This window comes from Daphnia pulex, chromosome 6 (assembly GCF_021134715.1).
Source record: "Daphnia pulex isolate KAP4 chromosome 6, ASM2113471v1".
In the NCBI taxonomy this organism is placed as follows: Eukaryota; Metazoa; Arthropoda; class Branchiopoda; order Diplostraca; family Daphniidae; genus Daphnia; species Daphnia pulex.
In genome coordinates, this window is record NC_060022.1 from 6,191,187 (window position 1) to 6,218,510 (window position 27,324).

General features: G+C 45.1%; 1 protein-coding gene across 5 annotated transcripts in view; it reads left to right on the forward strand.

Moving 5' to 3' along the window:
- The window catches only part of LOC124195638 (inactive tyrosine-protein kinase transmembrane receptor ROR1-like), a 169,768-nt gene that overhangs the window by 77,396 nt on the left and 65,048 nt on the right, over window positions 1-27,324 (forward strand). For 3 of the 5 annotated variants that reach the window (XM_046590148.1, XM_046590146.1, XM_046590147.1), the window contains exons 3-5: window positions 23,047-23,182; window positions 23,852-23,913; window positions 26,722-27,024. In XM_046590148.1, coding sequence (XP_046446104.1) covers window positions 23,047-23,182; window positions 23,852-23,913; window positions 26,722-27,024 — 501 coding nt within the window. Of the gene's footprint in view, window positions 1-23,046; window positions 23,183-23,851; window positions 23,914-26,721; window positions 27,025-27,101; window positions 27,190-27,324 lie in introns of all 5 variants that reach the window. The other 2 variants (XM_046590145.1, XM_046590149.1) reach the window with 1 other exon arrangement.

Here is a 27,324-nt window from a genome sequence, read left to right on the forward strand (position 1 = left end):
TTTGTATTTTATTTCTTTTTCCTACAACAACAACAACAACAACAACAAGAAAAAAAGAAAAAAAGAAGAAGGACGATTGGAATCGGGATATGAGATGTTCTCCCTTGAGCGTCAACAAGGACAACAACCGGCAGGCGGCCGAAGACGTTCATATAACTCTTTTTATAGGCTGTTGAAGAGGCCAATATGCCCGAAAGGTTGAGCGCCCCAGTCTAACTGCCCTCATCTCTCTCGTCTCTCTCTCACTCAATTTCGACATCCGCGTTCCGTTCCGTCTAGTTTTTTCTTTCTTTTTTTTTCTCATTTCAGAAGAAAAAAACCACGAAATAAATTTAAGAAAAAAATCTCGAAAAATAAATAAACCTGAAATGAAATAAAATGTAAAATATACGAACCCGATGGTGAAGACTGAAGAGTGTGCGGTGGCAAACGAGCCGAGTTGTATATGTATATTGCTGAAAGCCTACGCCCATCGCAATCAAGTTCGTGTTTCCATCAGGCTGATTATATGTGCGCTCTTGAATTGAGAAAGGGGCTCGTGAGGCTCGTCACATGTTTCACCACGCGCGAGTATTATTCCCGGCTGGCCGGCCGTCACAGTAGCAAAGCGAGAGGGTTATATAGGGAGTAGAGAAAAAGAGAGATCGTTTAGTTATTTTTTGACGACTAGAACCATAACCGGGGCTGTCCACGCTGTCCTAGTTAGAGCGTGCGCAATCAACTCTCGGCTGATTAGTGTGATCCATATATACGTAGACGCCTTATTTGAAGGGGGTAAAAGGGGTCGGGGAAAAAAGTGCTGAGAGCCAAAAGCCAGGGCCAAAGTAACAAAGTAACAACACGGAATGATGAGCGGCTCACACACAATGGCAGGGAAGGAAAAAGGGATGAATAAGGCCCAGGCCCAGGCCGTGGCCAGAAAGCCGAGATGATGACGCCCAGGAGAGGAGTTGAAGAGAGAGAGAAAGAGGATCGTGTTGTCGTCGTGGACGACAAGTTAACAGGCTCATCGTTCAGCTGCGAAAATAAGCGTCGTTTCCAGCATGTCTCGGCGCAGCTTATATATTCTCCACAGCACTATATGCCAAGAGTTTTGAGAGCTTCTTCTGCTGGCGGAAAAGCGCAAGACTATTTCCCGTGTTTCCTTATAGTCGTGTCTACGTTGATACGCGGCACGGCGGATGGCCATTCCACGAGATAGACACGTTGTATCTCTTCTTTTAATAATAGATTGAATAGCCCCGGGATTATTTGGACTGGGTGACACGCCGAGCGAGGAGTCAAGGGCTGACGTGTTTATTGCAAATATCCTCAGCCAGATTCTCCTAGCCCCTCCCGGTTCGCATATCCGCCCGTTTGAGCGAGAGCGGGTTGGCGGTGGCGCTCATTCCCATCCATTTTGAATGGTCTCTCTCGACAGCCGCTGGGTTGAGATTTTGAGAGAAAGAGACAGGAGACACACAGAGAGAAGAGATTTCCGAGGGATAAAGATTGGAGATGGAGAAGAAAAGCGGAGAGGAGAAATGGAGGAGAGAGAGAGAGCAATCAGAGTGGGGTCTTATACGAATAAATCTGGGGCCGAATGCAAAGATGACAACGGGTGCAGCAGCTCTCTTGGCTTGCTCACGGAGCCGGAAAAAAAAGATGGCCCTCTCCCGAGGAGGACAATCTATTGTTGCTTATTTGTCTCTTAATGAGACATTGAGAGAAGGAGGCAGCTGATCGATGACGAAACATTCGTCAGTGCCTTTCCTGCAAGCCTTTCCATTTCTTTTCGCTTGTTTTTTTTTTTTTCATTTTCTTTTTTCGTTTCGTCTAATGAGTTGGATAGACGGGCCATTTCTAGAGAAGGAGAAGAAGAAAAAAAAACAACTTGGACAAGAAAAAAGAGAAAAAGTCTGAGCGAAATTTATATGCCTGAGCTACGCCCAATTTTTCTATCCCCCTTCGTTCGTTTTAGTTTCGTGATTGAAATCGATTAAAAGGACGTCAGCGACAGGAGAGCTTAAGAGCGGATGACGAGCTGACGACGCAATATCCGCCATTTGACGTGCGGAACGCACTTCTTTCTGACTTGCACGTCTTTCTTTATTTCTTCTTCTTTTTTCTTTCCTCCCCGTTGTTTATTGGAGACGCACAACAACCGACAAACAGCAATCGAATCCAATCTCCGCCCCAGATATTACCCAAGGCGACTTTTGCGCGTCCTCACACGACGACAGTCGTCAATTGGCCATCTGCGCGTGTTACGCAGTTTACACTATAACAGCGATGATGTAGCGCGTACGATTCCGGCGTGCTCCGGAATCTTGTTATCCCCTCCGTTTGGCTTGTGCGTGTGTGTGTGTATAAAGTCGATGAGGACGCGGAAGCGCCAGCAGCAGCAGCAGCAAAGCCATATCCCATTAAGGCCGGAAGTTGATCGGGATAAATACGTCGTGTCGCCCATCTCATTTCCTTTTTTCTCCCCCGGTAAAGGCAGTTTCCATCTTCCAACGAAGGGAGAGAACTAGCTAGCTAGTTAGCCTGTTATATAAGACACAGAACAACCATGTCCGATTCCATTCTCGGGTCGCCCCTTCTCACGAAAGGCCCTCAATAGCCTTTCTCCCATTTTCCAAACGGAATCTCATTCCAACCCCACAGCCAGTTTGCCTTGTTTGTTTCAAAAGGGTCCCGTCACACACACACACACACACGTACCTACTGCGTGTAGTGTTGGGTTATTTATTTGCTTTCATCCTCCTCCTTCTGCCTTCAACTTCCTTCACCTCCAATTGGATTCAGAACACGGCCGGCCAAGTCGAAGATTGGCTCTGTTTAACTTGCACATTCACCAAGTGTACTATACCATTAAAAACCCCAGCATGCCGAAAAGGATTGAAAACTATCAATAGAGAAAAACACACACACACACACACACGTCTGTTACCGTTTTTTTTTTCTTTTGGGGGGAAGAGAGAGGAGCTTTTTAATTGCGACATTATCTAATAAGCGCTCGGTTTTGTAGCCCGAGAGCCGACAAAGTCGCGGTGTTGTTTGTGAAGAGTGTGGAAAGAGGAAGATGAAAGAAAAGATGAAAGACTCGAAGAATGATGAACGAAAAACCAAAAAAAAAAAAGAAAATCCAATGATGGCGGGGCGAACAAGATTTTTGAAATAAGCGCATTCAAGTCTTATCGGTAAAAGGGAGAAGTATAAAACCAAAAATGAAATCTTTTTAGTAAGTCTGTTTTTTTTTTTCCTTCTTTCTATTTTACGACGTCTCCTTCTTATATATATATATGTATGTATACGTGTGGATATGTCGGGATTGCGTGAGCACGCCCGGTACATATGAGTGTGTGTGTGCTTTTTTTCTTCTCGTCTCTCCCCCCTCTATTTCTGAATATAAGCGTTATATTCACCAAGCGTCCAAACCCTTTTTTTCCTTTTTATTTTTCATCCCTCGTCTATTTTTTCTTCGGTCGGACTTCTCGTACGGCGGCGTATTGGACTTTCTCTCTCTCCTTAACGATACACAACAGAGCTTTTGTACGTGTAAATATATATAGTACCGCACGCAATAAAGAATATATGGGATAGATCCTATCCAAAGAAGCAGAAGTCGTATACATATAAATATACCTACATAGTCTTCTTTCAGTTTTTGGGACCGCCGCCGCCGCATCTTTATCGTCTCTCTCTCTCATTTCCCACATTTTCTTTTTGATTCGCCTTATTTTGAAAATAAATAATAAAAATCTTACAAAAACGGTCCGAGTGAACAAAAAGGACGAAATAAGAAAGCGACGACGAAAAATGAAAATAAAGATGAATTTTAATTACAAAAATAAACATTTTTTTTTCTTTCTTTCTTCCAAGCCGCCAGTCACGACGTTTAGTCACGCTGGTGACACAATTCATCATCATTTCGATAAATAGTCAATCCCCGAAACGACGCAACGCGATGGTCGGGTAATGCAACAATGAGCGCGCGAACAACAACAGAAAATATACTAAGAGGAGGCGCAGTTTTGGGGTTGACTTGTTATTTGGTCTCGGCTTTTGTCGATTCTTCTTTTTTCTTTCGTGCTGGAAACCAGAGGCTTTTGCCTGAAAGGGGAAACTAGGCACAGCCATATAAGAACTCGGGTAACAATTGCATCATTAATACGATGCCTGAGACATCGCTTCGTTTTCCCTTTGCGCAGGGACGCAGCAACCAACAAGAAAAAGATAAATATAAGAAAGAAAAAGGGTAGAAAATGGGGAGAAGAAACGGGACTTAATGTATAGCGTCGGGTCGCACCGGTGGGGTCGGCCGGCCCCCCCTTGTCTGTATAATAACGGTTTTCCCTGCGTAAAGACGTGCCATATAGCCTGACGTGACCCCAGCGAAGAAGAGGGGCCGGTCAATCGAGCGTGTTAACCAGACTCTTTTGACTTTCAATTTCAACGAGGAAAAACCGAAAAAAATAAGTTAAGAAAAGAAGAAGAAAACGAGTCAGTGTGTGGGTTGAGAAAAGATATATAGAACGAGAAGAACTAGATCTTGGGCCTTTATAGACGTGCTGGGGCGGACGCTACGGACGAGCGACTCTCTCTCATCTCCAACGAGGCCATCTCGCCGCGTCTATACTATAGTCCCGTTGGAAAGTTTCACATTACGTCGGTAAACACGGGGACCACACGACTCAGTCCTCGGCTCTCGGCGCTCATCGTCCGGCAAACTAATAGCCGTTCGCCTTGTTAGGTCATCGTCAAACAAATACACACGCACATAGTCGTCGCCCCTATTTTTCCTCCTTCCATCTCCCCCCTTTTGCTCTGCTCTGTCCGTCTGTCGTGTCTATCTTCTTTCTCGTTTCCCTGGACTTGCGAGCTGTTTGCTCAGTGAATAGGGCGCAACTAACGTCGCCAGACTTCTGACGCCGTGGCTAGATACAATATATATAAGTATATAGACTTATAGAGCAGGTATATATATATAGAGGGAAGAGGAGCCTTTGACAGGGCATCATCATATTGACACGGCCAAAAAGGAAGCGACAAAAAACATCAGCGGAATAAATGGATGAAACAAAGGAACTCTATACAGAGCGATAAGGAAATCGATCAATTTGCACAGTAATAGCCTACCAACACTGGCAAACAGCCAAACATATATGTATAGAACCGAAGAAAACAAAAAGATGAAGAGTAGCTGTATTTATTGGCAAAACTTTTTCGCTTTTGTTTATTCAATAAATAGAATTGATTTTGTTATTTCTTCTGTTTATTTGATTTTGTTTCGGGTGAAAGCTTCTCTATTTCATCCATCATCAGTTTTCAACTATTCATGCATGTAACGTCATTGAATCTGTGGCGTTCTTATTTTGAAAGAAAACAAGTTTATCTCTTTCTTTTTTGCAACAACAAAAAAAAATGAAATTCTTCCCTTTAAATTGTCTAGTATTATGCAGAGAGACATCAACAGCCATTATTGTCCGAATTCTTCAAATCGGTTATTAAAATATATACAAGACGTCGAAATGGCCACTCTTCGTCAATTTACGCCCATGTCATTTTGTGACGTGTATCTGCCGCCAAACGTCGTTCACTGTTCGTAATTTTTTGAAACGCTCCGAGATTTTCTGGTCGGATATATACGGCGTGAATTCATTAGCGTCGGATTCAAGACCGACGAGGAAAACTGATACCGTTGTACAGGACGGACACGTCTGTCTGTTGCGTTTCGGTTGCAATGCTGTGTGTGAAACATTACTGTATCAATTCACGTCGTCCACTTTTGGTGTGTGGATTTTCAACTTTTTTTTTTCCTCTTCTCTTCTCTTCTCCCTCCCCCTGCTTATTTTCATTTTCCTTGACAGTCTCGACTTGTGTGTGTACAGTATGTGTCAAAGAGCTTGTCAGTTCCATTAGCCGAGTGCCGCCCTCCAGCACACACACACACACACACAGAGACAGACGCTTTACTCTACTCGCAAGTTCTATAATATCCCCCCGCACATATCTACGAGACGAGAGTTGTCAGTCGTCAAAAAAAAGTCTATCCCTGGCGCTTTTTTATTGCGCAGACTCCGGCCGCCGCCGCACTCTCCGACAAGAGAGAAACCGCCTTTCGTTGCGTTTTTTGTGTCTTTTTATTTTATTTATTTGACGATCCCTTTCGGACGACAAGACGCCACACAAAAGAGATAAATAAAAATACGTAAAAGAAAAACCCCGAAAATCTTGTCGTCTCTCGTCGGGTCTTTCGACAGGGAAATGGTCCTGCATTGACAACGACTTTTGGACAATTCGGCTTGTTTGTATGGACGTGCAGCCAACAGCCTATATAGTATATCGGTTAGCTCCGTTGGTCAGATAGAAAAGGGAAAAAAAGCCGCGATGGTTCGTTTCTCTCTTTTCAGACGTTTTCTCGTATTAAGGGTCTAGCTGCTACCGTCAGCACACATTCATTGGCCGTTTCTTCTCTATCTATATATAAGCCCGACGTGGAATAAGGGAAGGAAACGAAACGGGATCCTATTTTGTGTTGCTTTGTAGCTGATGCGCTCCTGATGATGATTATGATGATGCGGGGAATGGGACGATTGGATTAAGGCTCCCATTGAGCTCCTTCTATTTGTTGATAATACGTCGACGTTTCCGTGAGTGCACCGGCGCTATATTGTAGACGGTCGGGAGGAGGCCGTTATATTCCGGTCGTCAAGCGGACGACGAGCCAGGACCACCCGAGATTGAGACGAATCTCTAATAGCAATCAGCTTTGGCAGACAGATAACCAAAAGCCGCACTCTCCCCCCCACACACACAGCGGGCGACCGATGTATAATAGTTAACTGAGTATACGTGTGTGTGTGTGATTATGATTATACATCCATCTCCTCCTTGACTTGAACAGAACACACACGGAAAAGACAACAAGTCGGTCCCTTCTGCTGCTGTGTGTCCGTGTGGTGGGACGCAAAACAAAAGCGCTGGGCGGTCTTGATTACCCTAGCAGCAGCACCTTATACCTCTTTTCTTGTCCATTTCCTCTTCCTTGCCTCTACTACACTCACATTCACACTCGGCTGCCTCATTTAGCCAAGCTCAATTAGTGCTCCCATGATACGATAGATGATGATGATGATAACGTGCTGCCTCCCCAGTTATTTCGTGTCTCTTTTCTACCCCCACCAATTTTCTTTTTCGTTGGACGTTGAAGGCATTTGTTCGTATATCTAGATACACAATTACGCACACAATACCCCCAGTTTTCCCGCTAGATTGAACAAGCCATTTATAAAAGGGTCCCAGCAGCAAGTTTCTGTTTTTCATTCGCGCTTGAACGGGAAAATTGGTTGCGTAGATCTCATCTGTGCATCTGTGTGTGTGTGTTGTGCGCGTCTCAATTTACAAAGTCTAATAGACGACCGTATGGACAGCAACCGCACACATCATGTAACTTTTCTCTCATTTCTTGGTTAAGTAATTATGATGGAACTGTGGCGCGCTAAAGAGGCGTCTGTTGTGGCGGCCGTGGTGGTGGCGATGATGGCGGTTGGTGGTGGTGGTGGTGGTGGTGGCATTGGCGGCGCCGGTTGCGCTGGCTTGCCTTCGTTCTCACGCTCCCCAAACGTCAGCAGTATAGCTATTTGAAACTTTGTATTCGCCCGATACAAGGCGACGCACTGCTTTTCTGCCTCTCTCTTGTAGCTGCACAATGGAGCGGGAGAGTGCGGGAGTCTAGGAGTTGGTGGGTCCCAAAGAAAAGAGGAGCGCGCACGCAGACACAACACAGCAGAGAAAGACGGGGCTGATAGGAGCGCGGTGATGATGGCGTGGGCCCTAATGGATTTTTCTTCCATCTTCGCCTCATCTTTTCCTTTCTCATGTCTTTTTTCTTTTTTACTTATATAGATTTTTTTTTTGGTTTATTTATTTTCTTTTCTTTACATTTTGGTGTTGTTGTTGTTGTTGTGATGGGCGGGAAGGATTGAAGTTCCGTGATGGCGCGTCCCTCTGTTGCGTGTAGCCTGGCGCGCTGGAAGTCTGAAGCAGTTAAACCCAACTACTGAATCATCTATCAAAACAATCAATTAACATTCTCGTCTGTGTGTGTTTTTTTTCTTCTTCTCTTCTCTCTCTCTCGTCATATCAGCACGTTGAGACCTTCGCCCGTCTATCCAACGGCTTATACACTCTCCTTCTGTGATGTGTGATGTAGAATCACTTCAAGAATCCTTAGAAGGTCCGCCCCATGATTTAAGAGACTGAATAACACTATTTAGCTTTTTTCTATCTCTCTCTCTCTCTCCTTTCTCTTTGATTTTCTTACTTCTGGTTGTTTCGAGAGGCTACACACAGAGCAGAGCCAATTGGGAACTCGGCGCTGATTACAAGATGGATGCGTGCTGATTGACTCATTGAGATAATCAATACTTGACAATGATGAACGAGCTCGACTTTTCAATTTCTCCCGTTTTCTTTTTCTTCAACTCGTTGCTGGAATTTAGACGTTTGACATTCGAAAAGGTGAAAAGGGTCGGCCTTAAATATTCAATTTCGACCTTTCCACCAAGTTCAACTTGTGGCAGTTCGTATACACTGATTTCGATTCGTGTCTACATGCATACACGCTGAATATGGAAATGCAGAGCGCGAACAAAAATCGGGTTCAGGTTATCTTCAATTTTTATTTATTTTTTGGCTCCCCTGTTGCGAAGTGTATATTTATGGAGAAGGCCATGATTTTTTCGATTAGGAATTGCGCCCAATCGCAAACAACACACGAGAGAGCGTCGACCCGTTTTTTTTTCTTCCACCGATCAAAAAAGGGAAATCGTGTGCTGCCCAAATGTCGATCATTTCATCTCTCTATCCTTTTTCGGTGCAAGTTTTCGAGAGGGGGGGGCCGTCCAGCCATCAGCTAGCACAAAAGTATTATTGTGTCGTGATGTTTCCCTTTCTATCAACTTTAAACTGTTGATTGGAAACTTTGGAAGACTTGAAGTGAGCGAGAGGGGAGAAAATAAAAAGAGGCTCTTTGGTCCACTCAAACGCGTTTCTCGACAAAACGAAAATATGGATCGGTCCGATAGATAAACAACGAGAGAAAAAGAAGAAGAAGAAGAAAGAAAAAGAAACAAACTTTTGAAAACACGACAGCGATCGACAGAGCACGCCATAACTTATTGCTGGTTGGCTGACACAACTGGCTTACACAAATCTTACAAGGCGATGGAGAGAAATCCGACGAGCTACGAAAAAGAGCGATAGGAGAAAAAAAGAAAAGAAAAAAGAAAGAAAAAAGCGAGGCTGATTGACAGGACTAAAGCAAGAGAGAAGAGACTCGCAGGTAACTCGCAGCCACTACACACATGTCTATCTGCTCAAGATCGTGATGGAAGCACACGGGTAGGTGACGCTTTAAGATGCATCAGGATAGATGGGATTGAGATAGCCAGCAAAAGGGGGAGGAGGGGGCTGATGTTCGACTCGTGTGTAGACATCACACAACACACACACACATATACATCCAAAGCTCCTTTAGACTGTCGAGCGAGTCCCGCTTTTTCTCCGATGTGTCTCTCCCTAACCAACCCCTCAACTCAGACTTGACTATGGGATCCATTTTGGCAATCTTCCTCCCCTATTGTCAGGCGGGCTCTCCCCCCTTTTCTGCCGGCCAGAAGCGAATCAGCAGTTCATTACCTAGTGTACACTGCATGCTGCTGTGTATAACAGAATCCTTATATACCTTTGATGGCACACACACACACACATAACCCTGTACACCCTATTCGATTCTTATTCCCTTATTCGTATAGTTCTTCTTTCTTTCTCTCTTTGCCTCCTGTGTCTGTCTCTGTGTGCGTCCGTTCGTGCACTAACCACCACCCTTCGATCCTTGTTCCTTGTGTGTGTACCGACGACATGAGCGACAGCAGGAGCGGGCAGCATCAGCTACCCCCAACGATCTCGTATTATCATCGACGACGAAATCGTTAATCGGCTTATCGGCAAAGGAGTCCTAACAAACGCTTCCTCTCCCCCCCACCCACCCTATACTACATATAGTTGCCCCTCCTCGTCTTGATGAACTCGCTTCCTGAATATATTATCGCCGAGTTAGGGGCTGTTGCCTGTTGGGTCGGAACTCATCACCGAATTCACGGCACACACACACATAGCAGCCGCGATCGTTTCATTCTCTTTTGATTCGATTTTTTTGTCCCCAATTTTCTTTTTTTTTTTTCTTCTTTTTTCCCCGCCTGAACTTCTTCATTGGTAGAAGATTGGAGGAGGGATTGAGCCCCTCTTTTTCCCTCCCTTTACACCCAAACCAGAACTATACGTATATACTACCCCCCTCCTAGCACTACTGCCCTGTGTGTCTTATCAAATGCCAGGGTAGTGAATTGAAATGAATTCTCCTGTCGTCGTCGTCGTGTTCTGGTGGTGCTGAAGGGGGGGTTGGTAAAAAAAGATGCCATCGATGTTGAACTGGTCTCTCTTCTCACAGAGTTCCTTCTTCAACAGATGGAGACTATAGATGTCGGATCGAGATTCCGTGTCAACCCCGCGTTGAATTTATAAATCACACGCATCGTAGCGTGACTCGATCCCAGTTGATTATCTTTTATTTTCCGACATCGCAACGAAAAAAGAAAAAATAGAAAAAAAAGTTGTATTTTTAAATAATAGACCTGACCCGCCATTCTTTTATTAGAGTTTTGTGTGCCTACTGAATTTCTGAAATGCTCCTAAATTTCCCTCCGACGTGATATTTCGGCTTCCATTTCACGACCGTGTTATACGATGGTGGTCGTCGGACGGTCGATCGAGTAGCGCCCAGTATAGTCGTCAGCAGTCTTATAATATATTCAGTATACATAATACATTTCCGAGATATATAAACATATAAAGAGAAAGAAATTGACTGGGAAGAGTGGCTGCTGGGGGGCTGCTGGATTGGGTTTTCAACCAGTGGTGAGAGATGTTTGTTGGCGCAGCTCGGGTGCACGAAATAAGATTAAGGGACATGAGACAATGATCAGATTTTCACATGATCAGCCTTTCTATTGATTGACTGCTTCTCAGAACTACCACACTATACCTGGGTATATATAGCTATATATGCTCCTCTTTCTTTTTCTTTCTTTTTTTTTTATTATTATACTACTTTTGGTTCCCACTCCGGAGCTGGAGAACATTCCGGGCAGGGCGTGACTCCTTTTTATTCTGATGGACCCCTCATTCCATCTCTGGCTGGTGTGCTGGACCAGTACCGACCCGACGACCATCAGACAATGTTCTTAAACTTCTTTACTTCCATCATTCTTGCCTTTTATACTCCGCCTTTTATACTCGGTGTGTGTGTGTGTCAGTTGGGCCGTAAATCTTGCAGATAGCAACACACAAACCCGCGCATCAGTTCACGCATCTCCTCTCCGTTACAACTTCTCTCCGTTAGATATTACCCGCGACTCCCTCCGCGTGTATTTACCGTAAAAAAAAAAGAAAAAAGAAATCCGAGACCCACACGAAGAGTTCAGCGATCTTTGGCTATTGTGTGATGCGCGCTGGCCAAATATATTATAAAGGCTTTGCGCTGCTGCCCTTCTCCTGTAGGCGTCTTCTTTTTGATTCCATCATTTCTTCTATTCTTTTATTCTTTCTCTGTTGTTGTTGTTGCTGCTGGCAGTTCCGGCTCTGCTGGACGTTTTGGGATCACCCGCGATCTATATAGTCGCTCTTTTCTATGGCCGCTGCAATGACAGATGATGAAGGATGACTCTAGCTAGATCCTCCTCATCCCGACGAACGACAGTAGCCAAAATAAAACATTCTCACACTCCAATCCATAACCATTTGGATATTGCGTATCCTTTTTCCCATCCGCCAGAGTGGCTCGGTCCAATCACAAAAAGATCCCGAGTGTTTGCCAACGCAAAGAAATGCAGCCCGTTAAAATATAGATCTAGCGATAGATGTAGAGTTCTGGGGGGCTTATATTCCTTCGCACATAACCGATGGATTTTCCGATATCGCCAGTTCGTGATCTTCACGTCCGTCTATCTGCGTTGGAATTCAATTTGCAGGTTTTGGCTGGCTGGCCATCCTGCGCCGTTACAGTTAGCCCATTATCTGACCCGACCCGCGGGGCAGATCGTTCTATTTATCAGTCCTCGCTTTCTCTCTCGCTCTCTTTTTTTCTTTTTTCGTCCTCTTCTCCTCCTTTTTGATTATTTATTTATTGCGTCTTTTTTCCAAATCTGTGTTCTTATGAAAATTTGAGTGAGGTAGCGTGTCTAGTCAAAGTTCATCCGATTATCCGACGAAAAGAGGGAAAAACGCGCCGTAGTAGTGTACACACACACACACACAGACACACAGTGTATGATTGCTCAATTTATTATCATCTTCTTGGTATTGTATTTTCTTTGGGTTAATTCTGTCGTCGTTATAGTCTTGCAGCAGCCAGGGGACCCAAACACCCCAACAGTGTGATTAGCCGAGCTCTGGCTCAGAAAAAAGAAAAGAAATAGTAGAAGCTCTGCGCTGCCATCACCTCTGCCGTTGTTTGCTCCTTTGATTAAAGCCAGTTGCGCCCTATCATTACCTGTACTCGCTTTACAAGAGCCGTCTGTTATTCTCTTATTTTCACATCTCTCTCGCTATACACGTAGACATCTCTCTCTCTCTCTTTCGCGCGCGCGCGCGCCTACAGACTACATATAGCCGGCCAGCGAAAAATGTTTTAAAGGAAAACAACAATCATCAACTACAAGAAACAAGGCTCAGAACATATTTACACCAAAAGAAAAAAAAGAAAAAAAAATTCAGCCCTCCAGATATTTCCTTATTAAAGCGGAAAAGTAGCACGAAGCACGGATCCTGTTGCCTTGGCAACTGGCACACGCATTTCTAGCAAATTGCTTTGATATAGTCAAACATATGCTAGAAAAAAGAAAAGAAGAAGAAAAAAAAGATCGGACCAGACGATTTTCAAGCGATTCGGCGTCTCACTACCTCGTGAATTTCCATGTCTACCCGACCGAGAAAAAAAATAACAACAACAACATCATACAAGAGAAAGAAAAAACTGACTTGGCGATTCCATTCTTTCGAGTCGGTAACTTTTGGAATAAAAAAAAACGCGGACGGTTGGTCAATGCAAATTTCGAACGCTCTCTCGTGTGGTTTTTATTTGGCTGCCGCCGCCGTGTCCATCAACCGATACAATATTACAAAGCCATCCGGGCTGCTGCAGCCGCTTGATTCCCCTTTTTATTTTTCTGTTTTTCTTTTGAGCGCTGGATGCTTGCGCGTCATACGTTGTTGTTGTTGTTGTTGTTGTGTGAGGATTTGATGTATTCAAATGAACGAGCGGCAGCGTCGGCGCGGCTGTTTAGTGGCGTTCCCATCATTCTTGGCTGAAAAGCTGCGGTCAAGCGTTTCCAAACAGCCGCAATTTATGATGATGAGGGAAGGGTGTCGGCATCCTATTCCTCACTGCCTCGTTGTCGTGATTCCGGCTCTTCCATTTGGCAAAGGAATGACGTGGTAAATCTATTACGTTTTGACAGCCCAGTCGGATTATTATAGTCGTTTGTTTTGCTTCTCTTGATTTTCTCTCTCCAATCTCTGAATGGGTTTTTTGTCCTGTCCGAAATTTCTTACAAAATAGAAAAAATGGGTGAATGGGCGACATATGCTCAATAAAAAAAAAACTTAGAAAAAAAAAAACTCGAGAGGGAATAAAAGTTGTGTTGATTCACGCTCCTGCAAGGAGTAGTCCCAACTTTTATGGGCATTATGTCAACATCATTAGTCTTCGTTAAATGCTTACACATCGTCGTCTCTCTTTTGGACACTGCCACTTTTTAAGATGATCCAATCAAAAAATGTCGACATTTGTATAGCGTCCGTTCTACTTGTATACAATCACGTTCGTGAGTCTAGCGCCAAATCACGAAATCGTCGCGTCGTGGACAGATTTTTGGAGAGGGTCAAATTATATAGGAACGGGACTCTATACCAAATTCTTATTCTATCAGCTGCCATTATATTCCGTCACACCGTTCTTATTTCCCTCTTCTTTTTCAAATCTAAGCGACCAGATCGAGTACATCCTCTCGTCCTGACGGCTCACTCGAACGGCTTGGAGAATGCGTCCGCAATCCGGGCGTGTATAATATATCAGTTCACTCCAGTACTTAGGGTTGTTTGGTAGGGTGGTGGTGCGTAGATTTCTTTTCTTTAAAAAAAAAAAGAGGGAGGCTAGGAGAAAAAATTTCGTATTTCGATCTTGAAAATTCTGAAGAGGGTTTTTGAGGACCGAGAGGAGTTGTCAACTCGGCATTGTTTCCAGTCACGCTCAGCCAAAAACGGGGTGAGCAGCGAGCTGATTATCGGCTGTTTCAGTCTCTTTACTTTCCCATAGTTCTCCAAATGTTCCCGGGCTCTTGTTAATATATACTTATATACTATTTCGTCCAGAACTTGCGACGGTATAGAACGATAGAATAATTGATAGGTCTTATATATCTCCTGCTAAATCGGCGACTCAGCGGCCAATGAGGTTACTCAAGTTTGGCGTACTTGTCGAATTTCTTCTTTTTTTTTTTGTTTTTTTGGTTGTTGAAACCCTTGAATGTTGTCCTCGCAACCTCGGAATGTCGTGAATTGATTGTTAAAGTGAGAAAGTCACGTAGCCTGGAAGTTGTGAATCCGTGACGCGACTCAATTTGCTTATAACGCCCTTGCGATTTACAACAATGCTCCCGTTCTAATCTCACCGATTGCGAATCTCATCATTCAAGCGTTCCCACAGCTCCTTCCATGCCCGCCACTTGGCAACTTGGGTGTATAATACTCGGAAGATTTGCATGGCGATTTCTGTTGTGTGTCGGTTCTCTCTCCTCGACCGAACGTGCACGGTCCGAGCTGCAAGTGAACATGTTTCGACGAAAAGGGGTTTGACTGCAAGTAGCTCCAGTCTAGCTAGGCGCACTTAAGAGTCATATGGGAGAAAGGTGGTGGAAAGTTTTCCCGCTGGTCGGACGCTGATTGACAGATTTCTGATTGCATAGCCCGTCGCTCTCTATTCATATCACACACACGTATATACGCATAATAGAAGCCCGACCAAGCGAATGGGTTGGGGGGGCCAAATCATGTGTCCCTTCCAGCAGCAGCAGCAGCAAGCCTTTCTCTTCATCTTTTTGTGTATATGATTATTTATCAGTCAAAAAGAAGTAGCGAGAGGGTTGGACATATTTTCATATGATAATGTTCAGGGGTCTCTTGGTAGTCGTCATTTCTCCCCCGCTCTGGCCATCTTCTCCTCTCTCCGCTCTTCATTTTCGTTTAGTCAAACACCCAAGTTTAGTTTTTATTTTTATTTTTATTTTTCGGCTTCTTGCTCTTGATGGTTGGTGGCGTCGCTTGTCGTTGACGGTTGACAAGTTGATGGCTGTTTTGGGCCCCCTTCTTTTTGGGTTCCCTTAACTTTTTTTCCTTCGACTCCTCTGACTTCTCGTTTCCATCACTTCGACAGTTGTCCTCAAGGGCAATGGAGCATCTCCTCGGCTCTCTTGCGCCATGTATGATGGCAGGATTTTACTGCCCGACAAACGCATCAGGTCCCGCTCGGCCGGCTGCAAGGATTAAATAACCATACAGCATTATAACCCACTCATATTCCTAGAAAAAAAAAAGAAAAACTTTTGCCTCTTTGCCCTTATCTCTCAAAAAACGTTGAGCCAATATTTAAAGTTGATCTTCCTGGCCCTTTTTTTATGGCCCTCTTTGTCGCTCGGTGGCGGCTGACGAGGGCAACATTGCAGTTACGTATTTATATGTGTGCTGTGTCCGCTGAATAGACTTAGACTTGTGGTAAGCAGCTGTACAGTATATCTTGGTGGTGTGATAATAAGTCGGCGTTAATGTTGCTCGGCTCCAGCCGGCTGGAATGTCTCTCCGTTGAGGTGTGTTGTGTGTGCCAAAAAGGCGCGGCCCCCAACATATGCACACGCTTCCTTTCCCCGGCGTATAATCCATAATCTACGGACAATGAGACAAAAAATGTGTACCATAGACTGAGCATATCCTGTTCGTGGACTAAAAAAAGGCGTTGGGAAAAATAAACGAAACAAAATATCAGCTGGACAACACGAGAGATAATGCTGGTGCTAAAGATTGTGTTTGAGATGATTTGTTATATTTATAGTTATTGTTTGACTAATTGAGTCTATACACACCTTGGGCGGCACAGTCACGAGAGACGATGGTACTACCTCGTCACTCGAGCCGATAACGATTTCCACGTCCGTATATTTTTATAGACTTATATACTTATGTCCTCCTCCTCCGCTCCCTGCTGCTGTCACCATTGGAACCAACTCGTTACATGGTCGTTTCTGTTTGCCATCAGTCTCTCCCCCCCCCCCTTTTATTTTTTACCCATTTATCCATTTTATGAAAAATTTCTTATTATCACCCGTTTTTTTGTGCGGGGCCCCGGACCCGTGTGTGTGTGGGTAGGCACTTGTTTGTCTACTCTCTTCAGTGCCATCTGTGCTCATGTGTGTGCTTTTCCATATTCGAACACTCGAGATAATACAGTGCAGATGAATAGGTACATATTGGGTGCCAAAGCCACCGGGATGGGGTGATGGCAGCCCTATATACTCGCCACCCAATAGGGTAGTAGCTGTCTTATAATGCAGTACATGGAACTATTATGGCGGGGGTCCACTATACGCTTGTCGAGTGTTTAAAAGAACTATATGAAGCTAAGGGAGGAAAAAAAGGGGGTGGGGTTTGGGGTGGTGGGGCTATACAGGATTTTGATAGATTCATTTTCAATCGATGAATCCCCACTAGCTAACACTCTCGCCCCTTGGTGTTGGAACAAGTGATGAAAAACAGTTTGCAACTCTATACTGCCCCCTCCCCTCCCTGAAAATCTGCTTCACTCCCTTCGTTCTTCTTATTATTATATTCCTGGCTCGGCACTGATTGTCAATGTGTCCAACTCTGCTGCTGCTGTCTGTCAACCTACGAGAGAGAAAGAAAGGCTGTATGTATACCCCCGCGGTTCCGTATGAGTTAAGTTTCGGGTAGGACGACGATGTACGAGAGAGAGCAAGAGGGGCCCGGGGGGTACGTCGATCCAAGTGACGCGCGCCAAATATATATCAGACTAATCCCTCTTTGATGACTTTGCCACCGCGCTCTCTCATTCTCCTATTCTCTCAGTTCGTCTCTCAATCTCGCTTTCTATTTGGGAAAACGGGTGTGTGTGTGTGTGTGCGTGCGGCTGCAATCTTGTGTATAGGGAGAAAGAAAAAAACAATTTCCATCAACTCGAATGGGGGGGGGGGCTGCCGTGATTGGCAGTTGATTGTGTATAAAAAGAAGAAGACAAGGGAGCGCACAGGGAACAGAGCAGCACGGCGTCGAACAAGAAGCTCAAGAGGAAACGATTTTTAGCCATTCGAGCCACGTTCCTTTTTTCTTCTTTTCCCTCTCCATCCTCTAAATCTCTTTACAGCCCATCAGCCCATCCAGCAGTAACGAAAACAACAACGACGAAAAAATACTGGGCCGAAAGCCCGCCCGCCCGTGAGTGTACCGACGGACTAAAAAGATTGTTGTTAGCCTTGCCCACTCGTGAGTCGTGTTCTTTTCGTCTCTCTCGTCGAGCGTGCACTGCTGGACTTTTGGGTAACTCAAGATGTGATTCTGTTAACTCCTTTATTTCAACCGAGGGGGGAGACGAGGGTGGGGGGGGAGGCAAAGGAACAACACAAAGTCCGTCAGCTCTTGTCGGTCCCTCATTGGACGACTGTCGAAAGACAATGTAACTCGACGTCACTTTCAATTGCCTCTTTCCAGCTGGGCATAGAGCAGCTAGCCCAGCTAGCCCAGACACTGTCTCGACGGGTAGATCTCACTCGCCAGCTCTGCTGTAGTAGGCCGTCCGAGTCGACCGAGTATTCTTCTGTATGTATAAATACGGACCTTGGGAACACGACTTTATTTTTTTTTTCGGAACACTTACTGCATTCATGTATAGAAGGCCAGCGCGCGTGTACATATACATAATCGTCCTGTGTGTGTGTGTGTGTGCGCCCTATATACATTGGCGACTGTGTATATGTATACACAAAACGACAGAAAAACACGGGCCCGTTTCCGCTCGAAATGGCCGGCTCAATGCAAGAAAAGCGGGGGAGGTCTTTGCGCCCATCTTCTATTTCGTCGTCGTCGTCGTGTGTGTGTGTGTTTGCTAACTCTCTCCGGAGTCAACTATTCCCTTGACACGCACACTCAAAAGACGGGGGCGGCTTATATGTGTTAGGTACATATCTATATCTATGTTGCCGACCGGACGTCATCGCCTCCTTTAGTTTTGAGTTTTTAGCGCGTTTGGAAAACGGTCGATGTGCCGATGCCTTACTAAACTCGCATTGGTACATCAGCAGAGAGGAAATGAGGAACAAAAAAGAGTCTTTTTTCTTCTTCTTTTTCGGGATGTCGCTGCGGTGGTATAATCACACACGAAACAGCGAGACAGCGCAGGCGAGAAAGAGAGTTGCTGGTTTGTGTGCTGCTGCTGCTGCTGCTGCCGAAGGCGAAAGGTTTCATTTACATCGAAGCCCCACGGTGCACGACTAGACATTAGATGGAAAAAGAGGAGTACAGATAACACACGGGAAAAGCTTCTCTATAAAAGGAGAAAACAAAAAGAAATATCAGGAACAAAAAAACAACAAAAACAATAGGGAAACGGTGAGCCCAACCGAAAAACCAGTCGACACGGTGGCAACTCTCACCGCGCGCTTCTTCTCCCGTCTTGATCCTGCTGGTTCCACGTATAAATACTGCACGCATACATATATATATATCCATAGTATATACGGTATAGTGTATACTATATGTTGTGTTGTCTCTGTTGACGAGACTTTGGCTCCTATCTAAGGTTTCTTTCCAATTTGTAACGTCGCTTGTTTTACATCACGACGACAAGACTTTGGGGAGGGACGTGTACATCAGTAGGTGATGGGAGCGAAGGGTTCAAGCTCTGCCAAAAAAACACAAAAAAAAGAAAAAGAGGTGAGGTCATGTGTCAGATTCCTCCTTTCCCCCTCACTCTTTACCGGATTCGACATGTCAACAACAACAACAACAACAACATCATACTCTCTTCTTTCTCTCTCTCTCCTTGGCGGCTTCTCTTTTTTCAAATAGAAATTTGTTGTCCCTTTTTGTTTTCAGATTCTTGTTGACTTGTACTGTCGCTCGCGACCCCGAAATGAAATTCAAAAGACATTTTCTTTCCATTCTTTTGGCTACTTTTGATGGCCGACGGCTGTTTCTCTCAGAAAAGAAAAACAAAAGAAACAAAAATAACCAAAAGAAATGAGGGTCAGTCAGTTTTGAGCTCGTTGGCAAAGTCCGTCTCTTTTATCTGATTCGCTCATCCGCGAGCGGATCCAATGACGCCCGTTAAAAGAACACACCGTCGTATAATTCGTCGTAAGACTTCGCCAGCACCAAAGCAACGGTTGGACCACACGCTCAAGGGCCCGTTGAAAATCATCGCAAGAAAAAAGAATAGAAACGTTGTAAGTCGGACAGACACGCAATCAAAAAATTGGAAGAGCGCAAAAAAACAAAACAAAGACATAGCACATACATAAGAAAACGAAGTGAGGGACGGAAAAGAGCAGAGACTACATAACGTCAAAAAACGACGAGGGCCTATACCTACAGATCCAGGCGAAGTCGAATGGAAGACACGCGCTGTGCCGGGGGGGAATGTTGGGGCTGACGAGACGAAGGAGCGTAAGCCGCGATCCCGCGGGACGTTTTTATGAAAATTATTGAGTGAACGAGAGAAAGAGAAATAAAAAAAAAGGCGTCAGCCGCTGTTACATTGGTACACAGTCCTCCCCTCCTCCCCCGTGCGCGATATTATTACAGTATTTCTGAGCCAATTAGGGGAGCCCAACATGTCTCCGACGTTAGAGAGTTTTCTTTCTCCCCCCCATGCATGCAGTCCGTTCCGTCTCTGCCTTGTCATAACGCTTTCCATCTTTCTCCCGTTGTCCGTCTGACTGTTCGGGGCTCTGAGAAAAGAATGTCGTGGAATCAATGAGAAGAGCGGAGCTGCTGCCGGAGCTCTTCGGTATACATAGGCAAATTGAGGAGCCTCTTCACGCGCTCTTCTTCTTGTATGAGAGCGTTTCTACCATCATGGAAGACCTTTTTTTCTTCTACTTTTCTTTCTTTTTCCCTTCTCCCGGAGCGTCGGTTTGGTGGCGACAGATGTCTCATGCGACTGACGCACTCACAAGAGAGACGGGCCACAGCACAAACACCGACATGTTGTCTTTTCTCTCTCCTCCGCATAGCATCCGATGGATGCCGAAGACGGATGACTCTCTTTTTGACGCTAGAACCCCTGCACGACGACGCGGAGGCAAGACATCATCTCGCTATAAAGTCGATCAATAAAATTAAATCAAAAATCAAATGTATAGAACTGCGGGTGGGGCAGCGACAGTCAGTCACGTTCTAAAGATGAAATATTCATAATCGCCTTTTTTTTTCGGAGGAACATTTTTCTTTTCATTCCTGTCAATTTGTTATTAAGTGGAAAGCGTGTAACCTGCCGATATATCGTAGTAGTAATGACTTTGGACGGATGAGAAATATCTCCATCGCTCACGCACGCTTATAATATTTCCATCGAGATCAAAGCAAAAGCGCGGCTCTATACGCTTCGTCAAATAACGCCGACTTGAGGCAAATAGACGGCAAAGTGTAGAACGCAGGGGACCGCAATCAATTCCGAAATGAATCAGCTTCTCCTCGTCTCATACGAGTGCAGTTGCGTCTATCTTCTTTTTTCTTTTTTACTTAAATATAAAACGCTCCGGTCGACCGGCCGTCGTCGATCGTGTCGTCGATGAGTTTATATGTGCGTGTGTGTGGATGGAGAGATTCAATCAAGCAAACGTTTAATAAACCAACCGAGAGGACTAGTATAAATCCGCCAGGAAGCAAGTCCGGCTGTACGTTTCCTTGCCTTCACCATGGCAACCGGAGCTCATTCTCTTTCCGGCTCTTCCATTTTTGTCTTTTTTTCTATTCCTTATTCGCCGTTGATATCCTGCAGACCTAATACGTCGACATCTCTGTGTGCGCCATTAATGCCGAATGTGTTTCCCATATACTGATCCACATCTCTACCGTGTGTTATGGGTTGATATATATGAGAGAGAGAGAGGGAAATAAGGAGAGGGGGCCTTGATTCACGGTTGACGTGTTTTATCCAATCAGGTTGCTAGAGGAATATCATTCACGCGTCGTCCATATCAACTTCTGGCTGGTCCCAATCAATACCGGAAGAAATATGCCCACAACGCCTTTGTTATATACATATAGAGCGATATATAGCTAGTAGATTCTACATGCTAGATGAGTACTAGGTATGTGGCATTGCCGAGTCGCCACTGCATATCTAAGAAATATATATACGAGTCCCCAAGTCTGTTGAGCTGGCGCACATAATATACTTCCAGCTGTATATAGTACTATAATACGATATATAGACGGAACATATAATAACGAGGTTGCCCGGCCATTAGGTCTACTATATAGCTGTTTATGCTTGTACAACGCAGTGCTACGTAGCGCAGAATGGTATACTACGTCATCTGAAAATGTCCCGCCGAACATCCATATCGAGAGAAGGAGACGGCCGGTGACGTGACTTTGGCTTTGAGCGTTCTTTCGTTCTTTCCCTCCCAGCGTGACATGCCTTCCGCACATGGATACATACAGCGGCGACTGTGTACACTGGTCAATGCGTGCGCTCGCTTGTCTGTACAGGGGAAGACACGTAATACACTCAGGACTGACCCTGGTCCTTTTTTTTCCCATTTTTATATCCGCCGAGTTTTAGATGGGAATAATAGGCAAAAGGCCAGAGGGGGGGCCCAGTCGGATTATGACACGGCTGCCGATTCTTCGTTAGACTCTCTCTCCAGAGACTGACTATAAACAGACGCGGGAATTATTCCACCATCGATTCAACATTTCTGCGCAGCGGCTGCCGACTGCTATAGCCGCTAGGGCACATCACGTATAGTTGACGCTCTCGCCAAATCGGCCGCTGTCGACTGGGTGTGGAGGGAAGGAATTTAACAGCACGACAGCGTCACTCTCTTTGCATTCGTCACCATTTATGTACAGTCCCATATATTCTTCGTATGGCGCATCACTATCGAGTCACGAGAGAGATAGAGAGAGCGACAGAGACACCCAAAAAATCGAATCAATCAACTTAATGGCCGATCCCGAAACGCTCTGGCTCCAAGGGCCGCCGTGCTGTGCAGCACATCACATTAGGCTATATACGGCGCTGAGTCGTTGGGCCGCCCTTTTATTTCCTCCCTTTTTTTTTTCTCTCTCATGTTCCTCGGGATGAAGAAGACCTATTCGCCTTTTAATTGGATGCTTTACAGTCGAGGCTTAATGGCCGCGCCGCCTAAGGGCCGAATAGCTCTCGGGGATTCGGGATTTTTATTAGCAACTGCAGAGCCTATACATCTATAGTGCCGGTATACACACAGTACCGTATACACGCTACAAAGTCTAATTTGTCCCGCTCTCTCTCTTTTCATACATCTAATAGTATATGTTATTGTAGCCTATATACATCTAGTGAAGCATATACCATAGAGTTGACGTATATACTCTTTAAGTCGTCGCATCCAACAATATCTAAAGAGATGAGGATGGACGGCATCCACTGTTATTCTTCCTCGTACATATAAACCAAAATGACCGGCTCAAAAACTAAATTACGTATTTTTTTGTTTTCTCTATCTTTTTTTTCTTTTGTATGTCGATGTGTGTTTTGTGCCGGGATTCCGACCGATGTGGCGATGCTATTGTGTCTACGCGGGAAACTCGTCTCTTCTCTATACGCAACGCTCCGCCTGTGTGTGCTGTTATCGTTGATGAACACACACACACATACACACACAACAGTGTGGGCGCACGGTTTAGTGCCGGGCCATTCGGATTCGTCGGCCGGGGGAGCGCCGGCTGTCGAGGATTACGACTACGACGGCAGCTACGATTACGACGGCAATCCCAAGACGAGCGCCTCCGCCAACTCGACAAGGTACGAGCTCTTCTTTTTTTCTTCTTCTTATTTTTCGTTCAACACTAAAAACTTTCGTTCCCTTCTTCTTCTTCTTCTCATTCTTTCCTTATTTTTCTTTTTGTGATGCCCTCGTCCGTTCTGTCTCCTTTTCTCTCTACACGCTTTATGGATATTACAATGCCCATAAACAGTAAATATTTACCATTGACCATTACCACATGAAAGGATATGTATACGCCGACACACAAAGGTCTACACACAGCATTCAAGTATATGCAGCAGCCCGTCTGATATATATAATATTTGGGAACCGTGTAGGATGGCATATAGTATACTTACACGGGGATAGACTCTGTCGCTGTGTCTCTACTGCCTATAACATATACGTGGTATTGATCGAGTTTCCTTTCCGCCACTTTTAGATCTAACGTACACATATACTTGTCCACCTCTACAGAAGTAGTAAGACTCTCCCCTCTACTTTTTTGACGACGACAATCGATCAACTCATCGATTCTGGCAGCCCATAGTGCGCCAGCAGTCCCTCTCTCTCTCTTTCTCTCTTTTCACCAATACTTTCAGACTTGTTCGTATAGAGAGTTGGGATTGATTGACACAATAGCCCTGCATAAATACTGTAAGTGCTGCATTATTTAAAATGTGTTCTTTTTCTCCCAATTGGAACAGGAGCACTAGTTCCAGACCGCTGGCCAGCAGCTCGACGACAGAGGCGCCACCCGACAAACCAGGTAAATATATAACCGAATCAAATCCGAATCAAATATCTAGGCTGCACGATGTATACTATACTACGTAAAGAATATCAGCATAAATAAGGTGGAATAGATAAACTACATACCTACTACACCTACCCAAACTGATGGCCAACCGTAATACAAACGTGATTCGCGTGTCGACAAGGCAGTCTGCGCTTCGGGAGGGCCCCCTATTTTTCATTTCCCTTTTCCTAAGTGTTCCAGTGCGTCATAATGGAAGCGATGGATTTTTGTGTCTCTAGCGCCAGCAGGAGAGGTGCTGGTAAGGTGACCGTGTAGGAGAGGCAAGAGAAATTCCGTGAGTGGCCGTCGCTCACTTGTGTTGTGAAGGAGCTGTTTATCATCGGTCACGGAGCCATTTCCTTCCATCAAGATCAACTCCAGAGCCCCCTTCACGAAGGCAGCCGCCCTTATATATGACTCACGACACAGCACAACCAAACACATATATACAACCAAGTGGGAGCAACAGCAGCAACATTTGGGACTTGGTGGGACTGGGCCCCTCTCTTTCCACCAAGGACAGCGTGTGATGGCGCTTTAGCGAGCGTGATCGAACGAAAAGCGCACGGTAGATCGTCGTTAAATGAAATGGAAGTGTCGTGTTCGTCAGAGAGGGAAAGATAGCGGACGAATCGAGGTAGAAGAGTGAGAATGAGGTTTCGCCTCGGACGATGCGCTTTTAGATTTAGTCGCTCGATGTGTAGCTGGACGCGTTTAGATGCGTAGGGACGTTATTATATAGCTAAGATAGAACGGGCCGGGAGATAGATGGGCAAGCGACGATTTATCTCATCTAAAGTCTTCTTCTTCTTCCTCCTCTTCTTCTAAATGGACACAACTGGCGCAATAAGGGGACACGCAAGTGCCAGCCCTTTTTCTTTTCCTCCGGCACGCTGCAATATCCCAGCACGACGAGGCGTCTCTTTTCAGCCGAAAAGTAGGTTGAAATAACCGACGACGAGTGGAGAGAGAGGCAAGAAAAATACGGACGACTGAGCTCGTCATGATCCGATAAAATATTATAAAAGGAGGCGAACTTGAAAGGGGAAAGGCGTCGTCGTCGTCGTCCGAGAGTTTTCCGTCTCTCCTACATGGCGTCATATGTGTATGTAGCCGCCAGGGCTGGACGAGAGGCCATATATATATATATACATCTACCATCGCGCGCTAAGTTGGCGGATAAACATGTTTCTCTCTCCCCGGCGGTCCTGCTGTTGTTTCATCGCCGTGACTATATAACGCCCACGATGATATACTTGACTAAGTCGCGCGCCCGGTCCCCGTCGTGTTTGTTTTTTCTTTCTTTTCTTCCGTCCGTTCTTATATTGTTCTACTCTTATTCCGGCTGTCGTTGGGTCCGTTCGCTTGCCGGGCGATTCCTTTGATATTATCCTCCCTCTATATCGCCGGTCGTATTCACGTTGTATAAATACAATGTTGGGGCTGTACCGAATTCGTTGGTGGCGACAGGCACGGTAGAAAGCGTTTACTCAACCTACTCGACTCGCCATCGAAAGCCCGTTTGACCTCTTTTAAAACGAAGCTCGCATTTTCTTTGTTCGAAAAAAACAAAATGAAACAAAATGAAACAAAAGTTCTTCAAAATCGAATCTGTAATTGAATTGAATTGAAGAAACTAACCGTCGAAGAAAAAAGAAACAACGAGAAAGATCAGAAAAACAAGAGCAAAAATAACTAGACTAACAAATAGGGATAATGTGGATTGACTGTCGAGTAAAAAAGAAAGAAAAAGAAAAAAATCGATGGAGGTTACAACCGGCTATTATGCTTGATGTTTCGTTTGCCTTGTCCAACTCGCTTTATCCAAGGTTTTATCGCACAAGTTTACGATCCAGTTGAACTTTTTTTTTTCTTCGTCTTCTTACTTCCTTTTTACCGTCTCCGCTTCTGTCTTTCTCCTTTTTTATTTTCCGCCTTTTTTCTTTTTGTACGAATCGATTCGCCGTCAGCCTGGCACCAATGGCCGCTGGGCCGAGAAAACTCCAGCAACCAGCACTACGCCATCACTTTTTCTTTCTTTTGATTCATTCTGACGGTAATGTTCGAAACCGGGCGACGGCCAGTCGGGCAGCGATGAATGAAGGAGCCCCCTTATCTTGAAATATGAAACGGCGCTGTACATTATCGTTCTTTTACTCGGAGCAAGATGCAAATGAGCGCCGGTAACCGCCTCTATTGTTGTCATATCTACGCGCATAGGGCCGTACTTTGGGTTGTCAGGTATATATCGGATCTGTATATTTTACATGTGTTTATCGATCGTGTAGCTCCAAGAGAGAAAAGCAGCCACGAAAATGGGGGAAATAACAAAAGTACGAAACAAAAGACGTGAACGCTCCGTTAGCGGTCGGGAGAAGGCGTGCAAACGTGGCCAGCACGCCACGTCTATTGTTCGCGCGCTCGGCCACAACGTGACCGAAAAGCAACTGTTTATGACGAGAGGCCGAAAGCTCAAGTATCGGTTTACTTATTCTCTCTCGGGGGGTACACTCAAAGTCGGAGAGAGAGCCGCGCCCCGAAAACCCTCACCTGCTGATTAGACAGTCAAATCTTTTTTGGACAGGAATATCACCTGTGGGCGTTGGGGAAACACCCTCCTTTGACAAATGAATTCAAGTTCACGAGACTATTAGACTTTTAAAAAGACGATAGATTTTGTTTTGTTTTTTTATCTTCCATATGTTCACATGTTCAAATGAGCAAATATTGAAAGAGACTTAAGGTGATTCACACGTTGTTGCTCTTGTCAAAATACAGGCACTCTCCGGATGTTGAAATCATTGAGCAACACGACTCGCGAGAGTGGTGAAAGTGTCAAACTGCGGTGCGAGGTGTCGGGCGACCCGCCACCAAACCGCTTCCGCTGGTACAAAAACGAAGCGCCCGTCCTGGAGGAGAAAGGCCGGGTGGTCGTCCGAAAGTACCGCACCGGATCGTCCATCCACGGCAGCAGACTGCGCATCTCTGACGTCGACACCCACGACACTGGCTACTACAAATGCGAAGCCTCCAACGGCAAAGAACGCGTCGAGTCCACCGGCATCGTCATCGTCCGTATGGGTAAGTTAATTTTGATAATTTTATATCAACCACTTCACGTTCTATAACTAAAATTATTTTTATTTAACAAATCACAGGCACGCCAGTGGGTCAATCGGGTCCAGTGCCATCTTCACCCAATTTCCAGCAGCCATCCTTCCCGTCTTTCGGGGGAGTTCCCGTCAGGTAAATTGTTTGTCCTCCGTTTTCTTTACACAAACATGAAATAAGAAAAAAAAAAGAGTTCCTTTTCAAAAATAATGCTGTATATCTTCGTTACATGTAAACTAAGTCGCTATATATAGCGACACAATGTAGATG